Source organism: Phoca vitulina, unplaced genomic scaffold (assembly GCF_004348235.1).
Source record: "Phoca vitulina isolate PV1807 unplaced genomic scaffold, GSC_HSeal_1.0 scaffold32, whole genome shotgun sequence".
In the NCBI taxonomy this organism is placed as follows: domain Eukaryota; kingdom Metazoa; phylum Chordata; class Mammalia; order Carnivora; family Phocidae; genus Phoca; species Phoca vitulina.
The window spans coordinates 18,830,984-18,850,314 of NW_022589735.1; the positions used below are offsets into that span (position 1 = coordinate 18,830,984).

Consider the following 19,331-nt stretch of genomic DNA (forward strand, 5'->3'; position numbering starts at 1 on the left):
TTCTTTCTTTCTTTCTTTCTTTCTTTCTTTCTTTCTTTCTTTCTTTCCTTCTTCCTTCCTTCCTTCCTTCCTTCCTTCCTTCCTTCCTTCCTTCCTTCCTTCCTTTCTTTCTTGGTTTTATTTATTTATTTGACACAGAGCAGGAGAGCACAATCAGGGGGAGCAGGAGAGGGAGAAGCAGGCTCCCTGCTGAGCAAGGAGCCTGATGTGGGGCTTGATCCCAGGACCCTGAGATCATGATCTGAGCCAAAGGCAGACGCTTCACCGACTGAGCCAACCAGGGGCCCCAAAAGTGGTGGGTTTTTTTGTACACTGTGCCTTTTTCTCCCCCCGGAGCCCTTGTACATAGCCCTAGTCCCTTCCCCTGACCTTGATGGCCATTCTCCTGGAGGTATCATCTAGAGTAAACAAAATAACATCCTATATGACCGACTGCCCTATTTTGTTTATTCGTGTGCAGTTTCGAAGTCTACATTATCCAGAGTCCAGGAATATCAATTAAAATATATAAAATAACCAGATATGACCATTAAGCTCCTATTTATAAAACATAAGGGTATTCTTTACAGGAACAAATGGCCTTATGACATTGTTTTAAAAGAAAAATTATATTGGACTTCAGTGTTTTATGGGGACATATAATTACCATAGATGGAAGGGCTGCCTGTAATTAATTTTCTCTAGTTCTTATTCTCATTGTTCAGTCCCTACCAGACCAGGTCTACGGTACTTTGGGGATGCTTTATTGACCGGTGAGAATTTCCCTTCCTGATCTGCAGTGCTGTTGGGGTTCATGGATGGGATGTCCTTGTTATCCCTGATAGCATCCATGTCACTGTCACGGGGGCGGGGGTGCTGGGAATCCAATATGCAGGGCTCTATTCACTGTATTGTTATACCATCGCCAGTCACCAAGTACGAAGCAACAGGAGAAAAGAACAAAACAGAAAAAACCACAGCGAAAGGAAGTCTGTTCGGTAGACAACCGTGGCCCACTCGACATCACTTCTATCCCCTCTCCTTGAGGAGGAGCGTGCTGTTTGAGGGAGACACTGAGCCCATCCCTAGCTCCCAGGTTTACCCTGACCATTTCAACTCAGTCACGGTAATCCTAGCCCCCTTGCCATAGAGTGACTGGTTTATTATTTTTTTAAAAGATTTTATTTATTTATTTGTCAAAGAGAAAGAGAGAACATAAGCAGGGGAAGCAGCAGGCAGAGGGAGAAGCAGGCTCCCCGCTGAGCAAGGAGCCTGATGTGGGACTCAATCCCAGGACCCTGCGGGGCTCGATCCCAGGACCCCAGGATCATGACCTGAGCCTAAGGCAGAGCTTAACCAACTGAGCCACCCGGGCGTCCCAAGTGACTGGTTTAGACGACGCAAACCTATGCCACTTACCACCCCATTCTACAGCCAATAAACTGGCTTAAGATTGGGCACTGAGACATGAGAAATTTGCTGGGGGCTTCTGGAAAAGGTCCCTCGCACCTCTGATAGAGCTGCTGGAAGCCAGTTCTCTCTCTCCTCCTGGACGGTGTATTGTGCGTATGAAGTCGGAATTACTGCAGACATTTAACCCCCATGAGAGAAGCTAGCTGAGGATGAAACTCAACCACAGAGGGCAGATTAGAAAGAAGATGGGTTCCTGACATCACTGAGAGGCCAAGCCAAATCTCGTTCCAGTTATGCAAGCTAATAAAAAATTCTCTTTTGTATGAGCCAATCCAAACTGGGGTTTCTCTTTCTTGCATAATAAGAGCCCTAACTGACAGACCACTCTGGACAGCGAATGAGGAGCATGCTGGAGGACTTCTAGTCCTGCCGCCGGCTCTACCACATGCCCAGCCCCTAAAGGACAGTGGGCAAAGGATCCCCAGGATACACAGATGACCAATACTTTCTCCCCCATTTCCTCAAGCTGGCTGCCTAACAAAGTCAGAGGACAGCCTGGAAACCCCCTTTCCTACATAGCCAAGTCTCGCCTGTCTGATGGCAGTGGTAGGTAGCCAAGCAGAAACTCAAGGGCAGGGGGGATGCTGAGCAACCTCAGTGACACAGACAGGGAAGAGAGTCTGAGGGACAGGACGTGGGTCCTCCACTCCCAGTATGGCGCTGCCCCACCATCCCTGATGGAGCCTCCTGATGGACCCGATAGGGGAACATCCTTGCCACAAGGGGTGGCTGCCTTCCTTGCAAAAACAGCAAGATTTGAAGGCAGGAAAAAGTAAAAGCACCCCCAGGAGTACCCACTCTCCTAAAGACCCAAACCAAAGGATCCCAGGGAATTGTGCCCTCTGCCTCCAGGGATAAACAAAGAGCTTAGCTACTGAAGGGACTATGGATTCCCAAAGATGCAAATCAGGGCTGATCCTGATAGTCTGAGGTAGTGGGATTTCAGAGCTCATTTGAAAAAAAAAAAAAAAGAAAATAGGCAAAAGGACATACGGAATTACCTTGGTTGGCAAAAAATAAATTAAAAAAAAAAAAGAAAAAAAAGGAGAAAGTACTATACAAACAAATGTACGTGCCAAATAAGATGATGTAAACCTCACATTACCTATCCTGAGAGCTTTGCTTTGGAAGAAAGGGAAGGAAGGAGCAAGAGAGTGAGTCGTGAGTTAGTCTTCTCCACAGGATGGGACCGACCTGGCACCAGACCTCCTGTTACTCCGTATACGGGCTCCAGGCTGTGTCGGATGAAGGAGAGGAGACTGTGCGGGTTCTCCTCTATACTGAGCACTAGTCTGACCTGCATCAGAAAGTGAGATTAGAGGATTTGGCTCACGTCCAGAGGACAACGGTCATAAGATCTAAAGAAAGTGGGGGAGGGCGGTGCTTGAACATGCTCACAGTGAAGAAAGAAGACGAAGAATGTTGGGCAAAACCGTCCAGGCCCAGCTGCATTTGGTGACAACCAGCAGCTCACCTGGTGATTCTATTTTCAAATTCTTTTTTCTTTTTTTAAAGATGTTATTTATTTATTTATTTGAGAGAGGGAAAGAGGGAGAGAGAATCCCAAGCCGACCCCCGCTGAGCATGGAGCCCGATGCGGGGCTCGATCCCATGATCCTCAGATCATGCCCTGAGCCAAAATCAAGAGTCAGATGCTTAATCAACTGAGCCACCCAGGTGCTCCTATTTTCAAATTCGTTTTAAATAACTTTCACTATTCAATCTTACTACCTCTCATGATGAGAACTGTGATCCACCCCTGTAAGACAGAAATATCTTACGTTCACCATATCCAAGTAACTGCACAATGAACGTAGGGAGCCCTCATGAGATTGGAGGTTTACGGGTCTCACCACTGGCGAAACCCAAAGGATTTATCTCCAAAATGAAGGAGGGCAGTATTTGGCAGAGGAGCCCTCAGAGGTAAGGGGTCTGCTCCGTTCTGCGTGCCGTGGTCATCCTGAGGGAAGGACCAGGATGAACCGTGCTGACATGCAGCTGTTGGAGGACCCTACAGCACCGGGCTAATTCGGGACCACTGCACTTGGAAGTCTGAGCCTGCACAGGGTCTTGCATCCCCATCGGGGCAGGCTAGGCCGGCAGGAAGAACGCTGGCTTGGAAGGCACGTTCTCATCCCAGCTCCGGCACAATGATGCTGATTAACCACGGACACCTGACCTGATTTCATTGTCCTAAGTTTCATTTGTCAAAGAGATTAGGCTAGATGGAATGGCTTCTCCTCTCATGTCCAGGAAACGTCAAATTCGTTTTAACCGTCCCCATGGCCCAAGCTGATCTGGCCCCTTCCCATCTCTCAGGCTCGTCCTTCCTCTGATCATCCCCCTTGCGGTTTCAGGAACACACGAGGACCATTCCCACCTCAGGGCCTTTGTATCTGCTTGCCCTCTGCCTGGAATGCTCCTCCCCAGGATCTTCACATGTCTGGCTTCCTCAAACCTTTAGGAGAGACTAATATCACAATCTCAGCGAGGACACAAGATTGCAAATCCTCTCTCTGCCCCCACCCCCCACAGACATGTACAACAATCTTTATCCCCCACTTTAGACTTAAAAAAATTTTTTTCCTCCTTAGCACTTAGCAGAATCCCACCTACTATATATTTTATGTTTATTGTCCATCTTTCCCACTAGAATGTCAGTGCTCCAAGGGCAGGGATTTCTTGATTCTCTATTTTATTTCTTTATTTTTTCTCATGAGCCGGGATCTCTAACTGCTCTCCTCACTGGTGTATCCCCAGTACCTGGAAGAGAGACTGATAGGTAACAGGAACTCAGGAAGTTCTGCTGAATGGATGCAGGCGTGGATGGATGCAAGGGAGGATGGGAGGGGTAAGGCCTTCTACAGTGTCTTCCAGCCCTGAGGTCTCTGGGCTGCGGTACCTCTGGTGGGAGGGCCTTCCTCCACCACCACGGATGGACTCCACGACCTCCAAACATCGTCTATGAGAAATGCTTTCTATTGGGATTCAGCTCTATTTCCTAGAGTCAAATTAATATCATTTGGGGGGCGCCCAGTTGCATCCATCTCCTCTAATTCCTTATTTAGAACTCCTGGGGGAAAAAAGAGCTTCCCTACTGCTAAGATACCATATTATTTAACCTGAAGTGAAAAGAGGAAGCAGGTGCATTTCGGCCGGCTCCACTAGATGGCAACATGGTCGGCGCACACGGGTCTCCAGGCGTGAAATTTGCTAGCAACACACAGAGAGCCGCTCCCACAAGCCTCTCCTGTCCTCCTTCACACACAGCCCTCACCTCGTCTTCCCTGGTAGCCTGGCGATTTTCAACCACTAATTTACAATCTGCTCTCATACAGTTCACGCTTACTCACTGAATACATCTGACTTAATCACTCCAGCCTTGGAAGCTTTACGTATGCTTCTTCCTTCTGCCAAAGTGTGATACTTACCTCCCTTTGAAACTCCCCCTCCCCCAAAAAAACCTCACCTCTTCCAGGAAACCTTCCCAACCAAACCTGGCTCTGATCCCAATTGCATGTACACCGTGAGATACAGTCACAGGCTTAGAACCATTTTCATACATTTGATAGAATGTGCCTAGATATATATATAAAGAAAGCAGACGGAGAATCACATGCACAGCTCTGGGCGGCTGGTGTGCAAATGTCACATTTAACATAAATGATGTGAAGGTGACCACTTTCCACACAGAAAAAGAAGTCACGGTTCTAGGAAATTGCATTGGCTGCCAAGGTTCAATTAATGGGCCAAGAAACTAGATATAAACTGTGCCTGGCTACGTCTTCCAATTTCTAATCCCCTCCTCGTATTCAGTTGAAGCTCCAGAAAGTCTTTTTTTTTTTTTAAAGATTTTATTTATTTATTTGAGAGAGAGAGAATGAGAGACAGAGAGCACGAGAGGGAAGAGGGCACAGGGAGAAGCAGACCCCCTGCTGAGCAGGGAGCCCGATGTGGGACTCGATCCCGGGACTCCAGGATCATGACCTGAGCCGAAGGCAGTCGCTTAACCAACTGAGCCACCCAGGCGCCCTCCAGAAAGTCTTTAGAGCAGACGAATTTTAGAGGAACTTCAACAAATATTGGGCATAGACTTGAACAAGCGTGCAAATCCCTATGTAACTTTAAGGGCTATTTAAATTGTTCTATTTCCATGCTCAAAAAGTTTTCCAATTTACCTCAAAAATAAAATTAAGTCTACCTGTAGAAGCTTTAACTACGGCTGAAAACAAGCCCCACACATGTTTTAAAAGTACAAAAGCCCATGTATCTGTTGAGTGAAATTGCTTATTGGCTGTTAGGGAGAATAGTATTCTGAGCAACATCTACACAAGAGAATAGAAACAAACACCCCCATGTTTGCAGGTCACTGCCGACGCACTGGGACCCAGAGACATCTTACAGTTAACAAACACATGGAAAATGTAAAAAGGAGAAACTTTAAGGGAAACAACTCTCCAATCTTGTCAGAGTCCCATTTCTGAAGCATTTTGATCCTTCATTTGTTTACAGACAGTCACAATCTCCATGCAAACTTCAGATGCCATTTTTTCCACCCACAACAGTCGTACCTCCCTCAGCTTGACACCAGGTCCCCACACCCAGTCACAGAAAAGAAAAGCAGTGATATGTTTGACACAAACACTTTAAAGCCACGCCTGAATGCTACTCCCTTGCAGACAGCAACACCATGTTCCTGAGTCATGTGAATGTGAGTCTGAGGGCATTCGAACTCACCTAGTTTCAGCATTTTCCCCCGGTCCTCGGTCAGGAGGACAGCTTCACGGTGTCTTGGTCGTCACACGGCCTGGAGGAACGTACACAGCCACCCTGTTGATACGGATTCTATGTATCGCCTTCAGGAAGAGTCAGTCTTCCCCGAGAATAATTCCCAAGAATTTATACCACCCTTAAAAAAAAAAAAAATTCACCGCACGCTTAGCAAACACACAAAAGACACTGGTCACTGAGAGTCACTTTCCAAAGTTGCCTTGCTTGTTATTCTGGGAGCTGGGTTTCATCACCTGTAGTAGAATGCATTAGGTAGCCTTTCACTGTGAATCCAGAGAGGTCCCCACATCCACAACGGGGAGAGACTGGTTGCTGTCTCCATTTGTTCCCCATAAATGAGGGCTCCACAGAAACACAGCGATTACCCGTGACAGGCGAACAGGAGATGTTTCCAAAATCAAGCAGACACAGAAGTCTTAACGTTTCAACATGCTAGAAAACAGGAGCCGACACTTTAAAAAAAAAAAAAAAAGGAGCAGCTCCAATCATAGATGCTGCCTGGGGGAAAAAAAAAAATCAAAAAAGCTCTTCATTCCTACCTGGCCAGTATAAACATGAACGTCTATTCATAGTAACTACTGCTCAGAGGTATTCTGGTTCTCAGAAGGAGAGAACAGAGTTTGGACAATGTTGCGACGGAAAACCATTAGCCTTTCACTTTTGAAAAGAGTATAAGGTCTTTATAAAGAATGTGACTGTATCCAGGCGTACACAATACACACATATCCATACAGAAAGATAAGTGCGTAGGGGCGCCCGGGTGGCTCAGTCGTTAAGCGTCTGCCTTCAGCTCAGGTCATGATCCCAGGGTCCTGGGATCGAGCCCCGCATCGGGCTCCCTGCTCAGCGGGAAGCCTGCTTCTCCCTCTCCCACTCCCCCTGCTTGTGTTCCTGCTCTCGCTGTGTCTCTGTCAAATAAATAAATAAAATCTTAAAAAAAAAAAGATATATGCGTATATACGATCTAATAGTCTCTTCAGAAGCTTGCCGATATTACCTGAGCATCTGACAATCATCACCACCCACAAACTGTTCCCTTATCCATCCCCACTGGGCAAGATTCTACCAGTCCTGCAAGGCCCACTTCCAAGGGCACCGCCTCTATGAACACTTTGTCCCAGCTATGTAGGATCTCAGCTTCCCCCTTAAGCCCCCCTGGCACCTCCCTTGAATTTCGCTGGTAAGACTTTCTGGGTACCTATCACAGTTGTCCGTGAATTATCTTTAGTGGTCTATCCATCTTATCCTCAACTACATGGTAAGTTTCTTGATTTTATTTTTATTCTCCATAGCAATGACACTGTCCCGAGGCTACCAGGTACTCAGCACAACACACACCAAGTGGAAAGCAATGGGCAAATACTCTGGAGTCTACTGGTCCTGGTTCATATTCCATCTACGCCACTTCCTGGTTTGATAGAATTGCAAGTTACGTCACCTCTCTGAGCAATTTTATTCTGTTGTCAAATGCGAATAACATCATCTACCTCATAGAATTGCTCTCAGGATGTAAAGAGAACCATGGGAAGCAAGTAACACCTTGCCTGATGCACAGCGAGGGCTCAAAGAGCAATGAGCATTATTGTCGACCTGAGTTATAAACCAAACACCTACTGCTGATTCGGGGAGGAGGCTGAAAGAGATACCGGATCCACATCACTTTACAAATACATTATCCATTTCTTATGGGTCTGCAGCCTACGTTATCATGTGACTGACTCATGAAGCTTACACCTGAGAAACCATCCTTATGCGTTCCTTGTGTCATCTCCCCAAATTCTCAGGGGCCCCTTCAGGCTATGACAACGTCATCAGAGACTAAGGGTCACAGAAGGTGCCGAGAGACTACGCTCCTCGTCTCGGAAGGACAAGATTCGGAATTACTATGACCTTGCAAACCCTAACCCATTGGCGATTCCAAGCTACACGGTGTAAAATGCCACATCTAAACAGAAGAACTGGTCTCTCACATTTCTTTAAAATGGGGCCTCAGTGGTAGATGCGTGGCTAGGTGGCTACCAACAACCAGTCTGTCCACTACAGCAGGGGAGGGTGGAGCTGCACCGTGAAGGCCTGGTAAGGGAAGACTGGACGAGGGGGCCTCCAGCATCACAGAAAATGGCCGCCAACATGGCGGCAGGGTCCTCACAGGCGCTCCAGGCCTGGTGGCCCGCCGACCGAGGGATCGGTCCAGATTCAGCTGCGCTAAGGCGGTTTGTGCTCAGGAATGCACCTGGCTGTCTTTTCTGGGGAGCACGGCTCAGCACCCCACCTCCCCCAGTCACCCGCTCCTGGCACTGCCGATGATTGGAAGCGCTCTGGAGTTTCACCGTGAGGCTAAATAAGTTAGGCAAGTCAGGGTCCATCTTCTATGGCATTTCTTCACCATCTATCTGCGACCACGTGACTCTGGAACAGCAGATTCTCCTCCTCGGTATGCAGGTGCTCCAGGTTAACTGGGCATCTCAGAGCAAGGCTCTATCACTTACATCCTTCCACGGTCCCCACACCCGGGACAGTGGGTGGCAATCCCAGTTCCCACAGAGACTGGCAGAGCAAGAGGTTGAGCAGCAGAGCCAACAGGACGTTGCAAGCCCTACCCTCCCAGAACCATCTCCAGAGCGCACACTCTCTCTGGCCTAGTTTCATCGACTGCGTTTTACGTACCCCAAGAAAAATACTGCCTGACAGTTACCCACATCCTTATCGGCTGCATGTTCAACAAAATCACCACAACAATCGTGAAATTTGTGCCTGCATGAGCAAGATACCTGCATCTGTCTACTTCATCTGATTGTACAGCCTTAGAGACAGGACTGGAGATGTCTGCAAAACACCTTGACCTTCCCGCTCTGGCATTTCCAAGATGCTCCCTAGTCCCTAGGGTATACCGTCATGGCCCCCAAGAAGAGGGCTAATCCCCTCCCCCCCTTTAGGGCCTCTCCAGACCTCCTCTCTTCTGCCTCCTCCAGCCACCTCAACTCTTTCAGTGGCCTCCCGAAAACCATGGCCCGCACCAGAGCCTCTTCCTCAATTTGACTTGCTTCTCTTTGTCCCTCTGCTCTTCTTCAAGGATGAAGAAGTCCTGGGCAGAGCAGGGAAGAAAGCGGGCTGAGTGGGAGTCATTCTAAGAGAGTCAGTGCCTGAGCTTGGCAAGGTGCTCTAGAAGCATCTCACAGATGCTGCCACGGAGACAGCGGGTAGTCAGACCCACGCTCTCTCACCCAGGGATGCCTGGCATTGGCAAAGAAGCACATGATTCATGCCTAGACAAGGGTGGGAAAATCCCACTGCTGTCAAGCACCCTCTCGATGCCAGGAAGCATGCATGATGCTTTCCCCACGTTCGCTCCTCCTCACTGAAACCCCAGGAGATGGGCGCCACAATCCCCAGGTTACAGGTGAGGAGAGCGAGCGCCACACATGCACCTGCTCAGTGCAACGCCAGCCCAGGAACCCAGGTATGGCTTTCCCTGAATCTGCTGGCTTTCTCTCTTCCTATCATATTCACGAAAGTGTCCTTGGTTGACCAGACAGAAAGCACAGACAGCTCAGCATCTAGAAAATAAAAGGAACACCTGGCAACCCACCTTTCAAAGCCAGGAGAACAGTGAGTGAGACAGCATGAGCGGGTATGAGTATGGCTTCAGAGACAGGACTGGGGGCGGGGGGTGACTTCTCAAATCTGTTATCATGTCTGCTGCCGTTCACAGCCTCCCCCCAGAACGAGCTGCGTAAAAAAATAAGCGTGGGGTGGCAGACCTTTCTATCACATCGTATCTGTTTCCATGTTTTAAGCATAAATTTTATACAATGCTACTCAGAGCCCCTCCCCCCCTAAGAAGACCATCTTTCTCTTTTCTTTCTTGAAATTCATGCAACTTCGGTGTTGGCAGGACCTCCAATATCATCCAACCTTCTTGCACAAGCAAGGAAAAGGAAGCAGCCCAAGGAAGCCGAAAGTCGTGCTCCAAATCACATCGCTAGCTGGTTAAACAGGGCAAGTGCAGTGAGGACCGGACCCTAGGACTCCAGAAGGAGCATTTATGTCTGTCTTCCTCAGACACAGGCTCCAGGCTCTCTTCACACCTGTGCCACCAACGAAAATACTAGATCAGCATTTTCAAGGTAAAAAAAAAAAAAACAGAGCATCTGCTGCAATAAATATGCTGGCACTCGAATGTGGTTTACTTTCTGCTGAACCGAATATAAATGGAATCCTGACACTTTCTAGCATTCTTCCATTTCAAACCTCCCTGTGAAACTGAGCATGAGCCCTAGCGAGAGAACACTAAGCTAATTAAACTTTCTATTTGCCAAGAAAAACTCTCCAATTGCACAGTCAATTTCTCTATAAATTTCTAGAATTTCTAGTTAATACGCAACATATGATATTTCCCGAGCTGAATTCCCCCGCATCCCTCCCCTGCCAAACCCGATTATTTTTCTCTGTGTTTTTAACCTCTCTGCCTTCCACTACCACCCTGTCCCGTGGTCACTGCGGATTCCTCTCTGGGCTCGGATGGTCCCTCATTCACCAAGTCCTGCTGCCTTCCCCGCTGTGCTTCTGCTGTTCTTGTCATGTGGATTCTGTCAAACCCTTTGCTTTAGAGGTGACACAAGCTGGTTTCTTGAAAAGACAACTTTCCAGGGAACGCCACCAAGCAGTTCTACTGGTCCTTCCTCCTTTAGAGGATAGACAGCTTTGTCATTATGCAGTTTTTTAAAAAGATTTTATTTATTTATTTGTCAGAGAGAGAGCACAAGCAGGGGGAGCAGCAGGTAGAGGGAGCAGACTCTCTGCTGAGCAAGGAGCCCAAAGTGGGGCTCGATCCCAGGACCCCGGGATCATGAGCTGAGCCAAAGGCAGACGCTTCCCGGACTGAGCCACCCAGGCATCCCTGTCATTATGCGGTTTTACCCCCCGCAGTTATTTTCAAACCTAAAACAAACAAACAAACAAAACATAACTTTCAGAAACTTGTCTGTTTAGAGAGTCATCAGAAACTACAGCGTGTCTCGAGTAAAGTTCCTCAGATTTTTCCGTTTAGGAAAAACACGTATCAGGTTTGACCGTTTGCAGGGCGAGCGCGCTACGTCACCCGGGTCTGGGTGACATTTGTACCCAGAGTGCCGTGCCCATGCAGCCAACACACAGCCAGCTGTGCTCCACCCCATCCTCCCCAGCCTCACAACGGAACAAATTCACCCCACGGCAAGCTGACACGGACCGGCTCCTTCCACACGTCAGAGGAGAAGGGGGCCGGGGGAGCCCGAGGCCGCTATCCTGTGGCTTATTTCTGGCCCCCCTGCCTCTCTCTTCCCATCACCCGAAGCCCTTCAGGGCAAGGGAGGGCCCATGAGCTGGTTCAGTCTCCAAAGTGCTCAGTCATACAGCAGAGGGGTAGACCCCAACTGAAATCCTATGCTCCCGCACTCTGGACCGGCTTCTCCTCTGGGGCTCCGTATCTCCCCTACCCATTGGTCATGCAGCCCGAAAACCTCAGTGTCACTGTGGACCCCTCGCTCCCCCCCCCACCAGCCCCCAAGCCCTCCTGTTCCCCCGCCTCTGAAATGCCCCTTCTGCCTTCCTTGTCACCCACCTCCAGCCAGACCTCATCCTCTGGCAGGAACTGCTCCTTCCACTTAGCTGCTCTCCCAGGACATCTTCCCGAAGTACGGCTCCATCACCTAACCCCACCATCTGTGCCTAGAACTGAGTTTAAAAAGGGCTTGCATATCCTCATTTACAGGCCATCCTCTGCACGGGACGCGGGGTGGCCCCCAGTCCTGGCCACAGCCGGCTTCCTGCTGTCCTCCCTCTGGACCTCCGCTCACCTGCACTCCCCGGCCTCTATGTCCTTTCCACCATCCTCAGTCACAGACCACGGCCAGTGACCTGAGGCTCAGCTCACACGAGCCCTGCAGGATGCTGGTAGCCAGAGGCCAGCCCCCACTCCTGTCTCCCTGTGCCACCTGGAAGCTTTGGCATAGCATTCAGCACATGTTGCCTCAAGCGACAGCCCCTGCTGTCCCCATTTCCTCCCCTGCACTCCACTGTACCTTTGTAGACGGCAGGGAGATTGCTCCATTCATTCGACAGCGCCCACCTGTATTTATCCAGCACCTACTGGACGCCAGGTACTGACGGAGACTCCGGGAACAGAGCGCAAAGGAAAATACACGAGGTTGCCTGAGCTACGAAATTAACATTCCACAGGGGAAAGAGACGGCAACCCACAAAACACATAAATAATTGCAGGACAGATGGTGAGAGGTGCCAGACTGGAAATGAACGGGGAGTGGTGACGGAGACCACTCTGGCAGGGGCGGCATGGGAGGAGTGTGCCAAGAGCCTGAAGAAGAGCAGGCCAGGCGGCGGGAGGACCAGGTGCACCAGCCCAAGACAGGACAAGCTTAGCACGCTGCAGGGAACGGAGCAGAAAGGGGGTGGTGGGGCTGCATGTTGGAAGCACGAGGAAGAAGAAGGGTGTGAGAAGCAGATGGGAATCAGGCAAAGGCCGGAATAGACAGCGCCATATGGGACATGGTGAGAGTTTTATATGGTGAGAATGTAAAACAGGACCAACGTCTGGAAGGTGGGGTGGCAGGAAAGACCAAAACCTGAAAACTCCACATGTCCTTTGAACCACTTCCAGGACTACATCCAATGAAACGGAGACAAGTGTGGGCAGCTGTAGTCCAAGGGAGCTGTGTGGTGTTCTAATAACGCCGGAGGCTGAAAGCAGCCTGAGTATCCGTCTAGGGGACGGGCTAAATGAATTACGGCACGTCCATATCATGGCACGTAATACAGTCTTTCAGACCGATCGTGTCAAGTAATTAATAACGTGAGAACTCTTCGCAAAGCCTACAAAGCAATAGATAAAAGATATTTTATTAAGTACCATATAATTTTTGTCGAGAAAAAAATAGAGGTGTACAGAAAAAGCCTGGAGTGATATTCTCCGACGTTTTTTCCTGGGTGGTAAAATTAAGGAGTACCTTCCCCCTCCTCCCCCATTTTTCATTCTTTCGGTTTAATGATAGTTGATAAATATACTGCACAAGCATGTGATGCTTTGGTAATAAACAAAAAAAAAACACCTTTGAGTAACAAGGAGGCATAGCAGGGTAGGTATCCTAGGAGATCAAGAAATAAATAGAGGCGGCTGACCCAAAGATGGGCCAGGGCGATCTTCTGTCTTTTTAGGGAATCTTCAAAGCAAAACAGAAAAACAAACCATAAAAACTCCCTAGAACTTAGGGCAGGAAGTGTGTCATTCCCTTCTTGCTTATCCCTCTGACTCAGCATTGACTGTTGGCCCTTCTAAGCCTTGTCATGACGAGGTTACAGATAGGAGTTGGAAGAGGACGGAGACGTGGAAACCTCACCCAGGAGCTCCCAGCCCTGAGGGTGAAGTCTGAAACACGGACCCGAACCTTCTAAAGGAAAAAAAAAACCCTTCCCCATTCTCCTTTAGATTCATGGCAACGGAGACTGAGAAAGTCCCCCGTACGTTCCTACAGGTTAAACACGATTAAGTTCTTGTCTGTTCCTTTTCAATCAGATCGGCTGCAGATAAGACCCAAGCACGCCGTTGTGTTCCAGCCTCCTCCTCCCCAAACAGGTTTGAAAATGCAATCAACAGTTCGGACAAGTCCCAGCACTTCTCAGGCATTCGGATCCTGGCTTTTGCATGCCCACGCTGAAAAAGTTCACTGCAGAGGCTCCAGCCACAGCCAGTCTGCCGCCCTGCCTCCCTGGGTCACGAAGGTGGTTTGCTTCGTCTGCACTGTTTGGCCAGCCTCCCAAGCTCAGCCCTCCATGGCCATTCAAAGAGCACAGACTGCGAATGATTGGCTAGCCGACACCCACCTACTTCTCTTAGTTCCATTTTTTTTTTTTTTTTTTTAAATAATCCCCTGGAAACTATGGAGTGAGGGAAACCCGTATGGACTATTCGACAAAACAGAAATTTTCGACTCTGGAAACCTTTCAGTTTTTAAGGCAAGGTAAATCACAACTGGAAGATGGGTGGTGATTACCATCCAGAGGTACTGCCTTCCCACACGTATTCAACAAATATTTATTGAGGTCTTACTGTGCCCCGTGGTAGCCCTAAGGATTCATGATAAACAAGGGGCCAGAGGAGGTCATGTGCATGTATTCGGGTGATGGGATGGGGGGTGTGGAAGGAGGGAGGCAGAAATTCCAACAGGAACAGCCTGCTGACAAGCAGTGTAAAGATTCTACAGCTATTTCATATTGGCAATATTGATCACAGTGGCAACGGATGGGGCAAACAGACGAGGTAGAGGGAGACGCCTTGCAGATTTTGGAATATTCAACTGCATAATTCACTGGGAGGAAACTGGCAGAGAGGGTAAGTTCACCTCATTTCACATTGAAATTGAGTTGCCTAGTGCTGCTGAACACTCCACAGCTGGACATGCAGGTCTAGAACCTGGACGAGAGATTGGGCTTGAAATATACATTGGGAATGTCATTGCCATAGAGGGAATCTGAAGGCTCAGGAACGCGTAGGATGATCAAGGAAGAGAGTGGAATGAGAAGAACAGCAGAAAAGTCAAACTAAGGCCAACACTGAAGGGACAAAGAAGAGGGAGGGGGCTGCAAAGGAGATGAAAGGGAACAGAAAGAGAAGCAAGAAGATAACCAAGAGAGTAGATCACCAAGGAAAATGGACAGGACTTGCTCTTGGATCAGCTGTGTAGCCCCGAGGGAAGGAGGAGAGGGACTTAAGAGGTCACCTAGGCTTTGAGATTGAAGCTGTATATCCAATGTGTTGATTGAGAAGGGCAAAGCCAGGGGAGGAGCAGGTTTGGGGGGCCGGAGGGAGCGGGTGAAGTGAAGGTGCTTATCCCTAGAGGAAGTGTAAAACAGACAAGAGCATAATTGAGTCTAGCATCTAGGAAAGATGAATTATACATACGTTAATTGGGAGTCATTAGCTGGTATGTGGTATTGATTCCATGGGACTAGATAAATCACCTGGATTCTCAATCCTGGCCACACATTAGTAACAAAAACAAACAAACAAAACAACATTTTAATGACGATGTTCATGGTCTTTCCCTGGGGATTCTGGATTAATTAAAGAGGACCTACCCGGGCGCCTGGGTGGCTCAGTTGGTTAAGCGACTGCCTTCGGCTCAGGTCATGATCCTGGAGTCCCTGGATCGAGTCCCGCATCGGGCTCCCTGCTCAGCGAGGAGCCTGCCCCCTCTCGTGTACTCTCTCTCTCTCTCATTCTCACTCTCTCAAATAAATAAATAAAATAAAAAATCTTAAAAAAAAAAAAAGAGGACCTACCCACCCCCCGCATTTTTTGCAGCCCAAGCCAGGTTAAGAACCACTGCCCAGAGAGTGTGGAGAAGAGCCAAGGACAGAGCTGGGGCGCTTCAGAATGTAGAGAGCCTCCAAAGGGGAGGTTACTGAGGTAAAGTGGAAAAGAGGAAGCCAAGTCAAGAAGACGGTTTAAGAAGAGGGAGGGATGGATGATGCAGAATATGGCAGAGGCTATGAGGATGGGGAAGCGGCCATGGGATTTGTTAAAAAGGAGGTCTCTGGTTTTGGAGAGTGGAGGGGTGAGAAGGGGCACCAAGAAGCGGAGGCTGTAATCATAGACAACTTTTTTGGGGTTTCCACCACAGCTGGAGAGCAGAGAAGCCCAGAGGGAACTGGCAGGCTACTACTCTGGGTTCCAGGAATTTTGTTTGTCATTTGCCTTTCAAGGCAGTAGATAAAAAGGCATGTTCTGATGCTGATGAGGATGTTCCCAAATGGAAAAAGAAGCTGATGTTGGCGAGGAGGGGGTATAATTGCAGGAGGACTTAAAGAAGCTGGAGAGAAAAAACCATTAGGCAGCCTGAACTCTCAAATCTGAAATTCCCCTTCAAATGCTGGTGTCTTCACTCTCTACTTTTCAGGGGATGTAATATGTCCTAAAATTCACAGAATGGCTAGACTGGAAAGGAACTTAAAGATCATCAGGTCCAATGCTCAAATTCCCATGTCCAATCCCATTCATGGTCTTCCTGATGACCGCCACTGGAAGGGAATTCCTACAGTTCTTCACTCCATCCACCCCCTACCCTTCACCAACCCATGCTTCATGAACTCTTTGGACACTCCCTGAAATGAGCTAGAATCTGTTTTCCCATATTTCGATCCACTGGCTCTGGTTATGTGCCTTCAGGATATATGGAACGTGTCTGCTTGCTCGTCTATGCCTTTCAAACATTTTCACTACAAACTCTCGCCCCACCCTTTACATCCTTCATTCCCCGCACCTGAAAATCAGTTCTTTTTACATGCATGGACAAACGGGTCCCTGTTCCAGGAAATATCTAGACAGGGGCTACCCACTGACCTAGTTGATCTTCAGTAGGATAAAGGTATAGACAAACATACCGAAATAAAAGTTATACCCATATATATACGAATAACCCACAATAATCCTGGTTTCTAAGAAACCAAAATGGCTCCAGACTACTTGTACTTCAAGATTTGGGTTGGCTCTACTTGGTCCTTAAGTACTAAACTGATTCTCATCCTCCCATTCTGACCCTAATCTCAGAGAACAACAACCCCCACAACACAGACAAACACACACACACCCACATATGGGACACTCACTCAGACCCTCAGGTAGGAGAATATCTGACCGATTATTATTAAGCACACCTGTTATTAAGCAAACTTTGTATTGGTTCACACGACACTTGAATTTTAGGGAAAAAAATCTCTATGCCATAAGCGTGGATTAATTTCCTACATACTTCATACAACAAAACCTCAAAGGCAGAGGAAAAACTTGAATGTTTACATATGCAAAGAGAACCTCCAAAAATGCAATTATAAATTAAGTTAAAAGCACAGCTACAAAAACTAGACTTGGATGAGGGAGTCATTGCTAAAACTCAATGAAGAAACAGGGTATGTTATTCCAACCCTGAAGTTTGGAATATTCACGCCAAATATCACAGGAGCTGTTACTCTTCTAGCCTTAATTTAAAACATTCCAGACAGTAGGTGTAAAAGGTACACAGCACACGAGAGTATTGGCTTAGTGCCTCAAGTTACACTAAACTAGGCTAACCAAGTTTTAAAGCTATTATACTAATTAATGCAAAATGCACATAGTGGGGCTTGAAATGTTTACCGAATAAACAAACTGCATTACACTGGAGTCACAGTTTATGCACTGGAAAAAAAAACAAAACCCAGGAGAAAACTGAGAAACGACTATAACCCCAGATTCATACACATGAACTGAATTCTAGAACAAAAGTCTGATGCGGTTGAGGTAGAACATTAAAGCTACCACTTGAAATCTCTTTAAGGAACAAAATAAAAACAAAAAAGAATCCTCAGTCAACCCCCTGCATAATAAGATCCATGAATCGATCTTATTATGAGTTAGGGCAACTTCAAGAGCCCTAACTATCCACTTCTTCGTTAGTTTTTGGAAACAGTTTTGAGTATATGTAATATGTTATATGCATATTCAATATTAAAATTCACTGCCTCAGCTAAACACTTTATTTTTTTTAAAGATTTCATTTATTTATTTGACAGAGAGAGTGCACAAGTAGGCAGAAGGAGAGGGAGAAGCAGGTTCCCCGCTGAGCAGAGAGCCCAGGACCCTGGGATCATGACCTGAGCCAAAGGCAGACGCTCAACTGACTGAGCCACCCAGACTCCCCTTAACTAAATATTTTAAACTTCACAAGTGTATACAAACACAAAAACAACTTATTTATGGCAAAGATCTTTTAGCATGTCACACTCTGGAAACTTGGACGTGTCCAGAGTAAAACAAGAGTTCATGAGATTAATGATTCAATATAATTGAATTAATTGAATTAATGATTCAATATAATAAATATAGGTTAAAGTTAACCTGTTATAAAAGTATTTCAGAATGTCTCAAAATCAAAGAAAACTATACTGTGCTAAAATCAAAAAATGCCTTTCCTAGCCTCCTCTTTTCCAGTGGAAAGGAAAGAAAAAGCCAAAGAACTCTTAACAGCACATAAAATCAGACTTTTTTTTATAGCCCATGCATAACCACTTTCAAATGGTTTACGCCCTCACTTTAGAAAACTTCATATTAAAAAAACAAGCGACTCACAAGCTTATTTTAAAATCATTTATTTTGGCTAATTTTTATGGGTTTAATTTTCCTAACTTTGGTCTTCTTCCAAGCCATTCAAGAACAATCAACTCATGGAACCCCAGGAAGAGATCCTGCCCCAAAAATCAGAACCAGGAGGTGCACCAGCTACAAAGGCAGACGAGGAGCACATCATCGGACCACCGTGACAGGAGGCGTGGAGGGGACTCAAGGGGGAGAGGCATTCACGAAGCCATCTCCCTTTCCTCATCTTCGTGGGAGGCCAAAAATGTAAACTTCTCCGTGCTGTGATTTCCTCACCATGGGCATATACATTGCTCTGGCGTATCCTATATTTTAAGTCTGAATATTCTAGAGCACTGTTTCTCAACCTCAGGACTCCTGACATTTTGAGCCTGACAATTATTTGTCATGGTGGAGCTGTCCCGGGCATTGTTAGATGTTAAGCAGCATCTACACACTAGATACCAGTCACATACCCTTCCCTTAGTTGTGACAACCAAAAATATCTCAGATACTGCCAATGGTCCCCTGGGTGGGGGGTGGGACTGGGAGAGGCAAACTGCCCCTGGTTAAGAGCCCCCACCATACTAAAGTGCTGGTTCTTAGTTACACTTTGGAAGCAGAGGAGGAATTTTCCAAAAATACTGATTTCCTGAGAGATTGTGATTTAATTCATTTGGGCTAGGTCCTGGGCATCCGGATTTTTGAAAGCCAGGAGATGCTACTAGGCAGCCAAGTACGAGAATCTGTGCTCTAGAGTACAGCGATGGCACCAAGTGAGCCACCGAATCAATGTCGCACGACACCAAAACGCCTTCTAGTCCCCCAAATTAGAGTAGTCCTTATCTTGGTATCAGAATCGACATGATGACAGTAAATAGAAAAAAGCAGAGGAAACAGAAAAAAAAAAAAGGTTAACTGT

At 47.3% G+C, this 19,331-nt stretch overlaps 1 protein-coding gene across 5 annotated transcripts in view; it reads right to left on the reverse strand.

The window, feature by feature from the left end:
* TNFAIP8 (TNF alpha induced protein 8) overlaps positions 1 to 19,331 on the reverse strand; it is a 115,917-nt gene that overhangs the window by 56,731 nt on the left and 39,855 nt on the right. The window contains exons 1-2 of one of the 5 annotated variants that reach the window (XM_032425099.1): positions 12,306 to 12,492; positions 6,190 to 6,361 (exon numbers count right to left, since the gene is read on the reverse strand). The exons of 1 other annotated variant lie outside the window; for it this stretch is intronic. In XM_032425099.1, coding sequence (XP_032280990.1) covers positions 6,190 to 6,202 — 13 coding nt within the window. In that variant the 5' untranslated portion in view covers positions 6,203 to 6,361; positions 12,306 to 12,492. 3 more of the 5 variants (XM_032425102.1, XM_032425103.1, XM_032425104.1) reach the window with 3 other exon arrangements.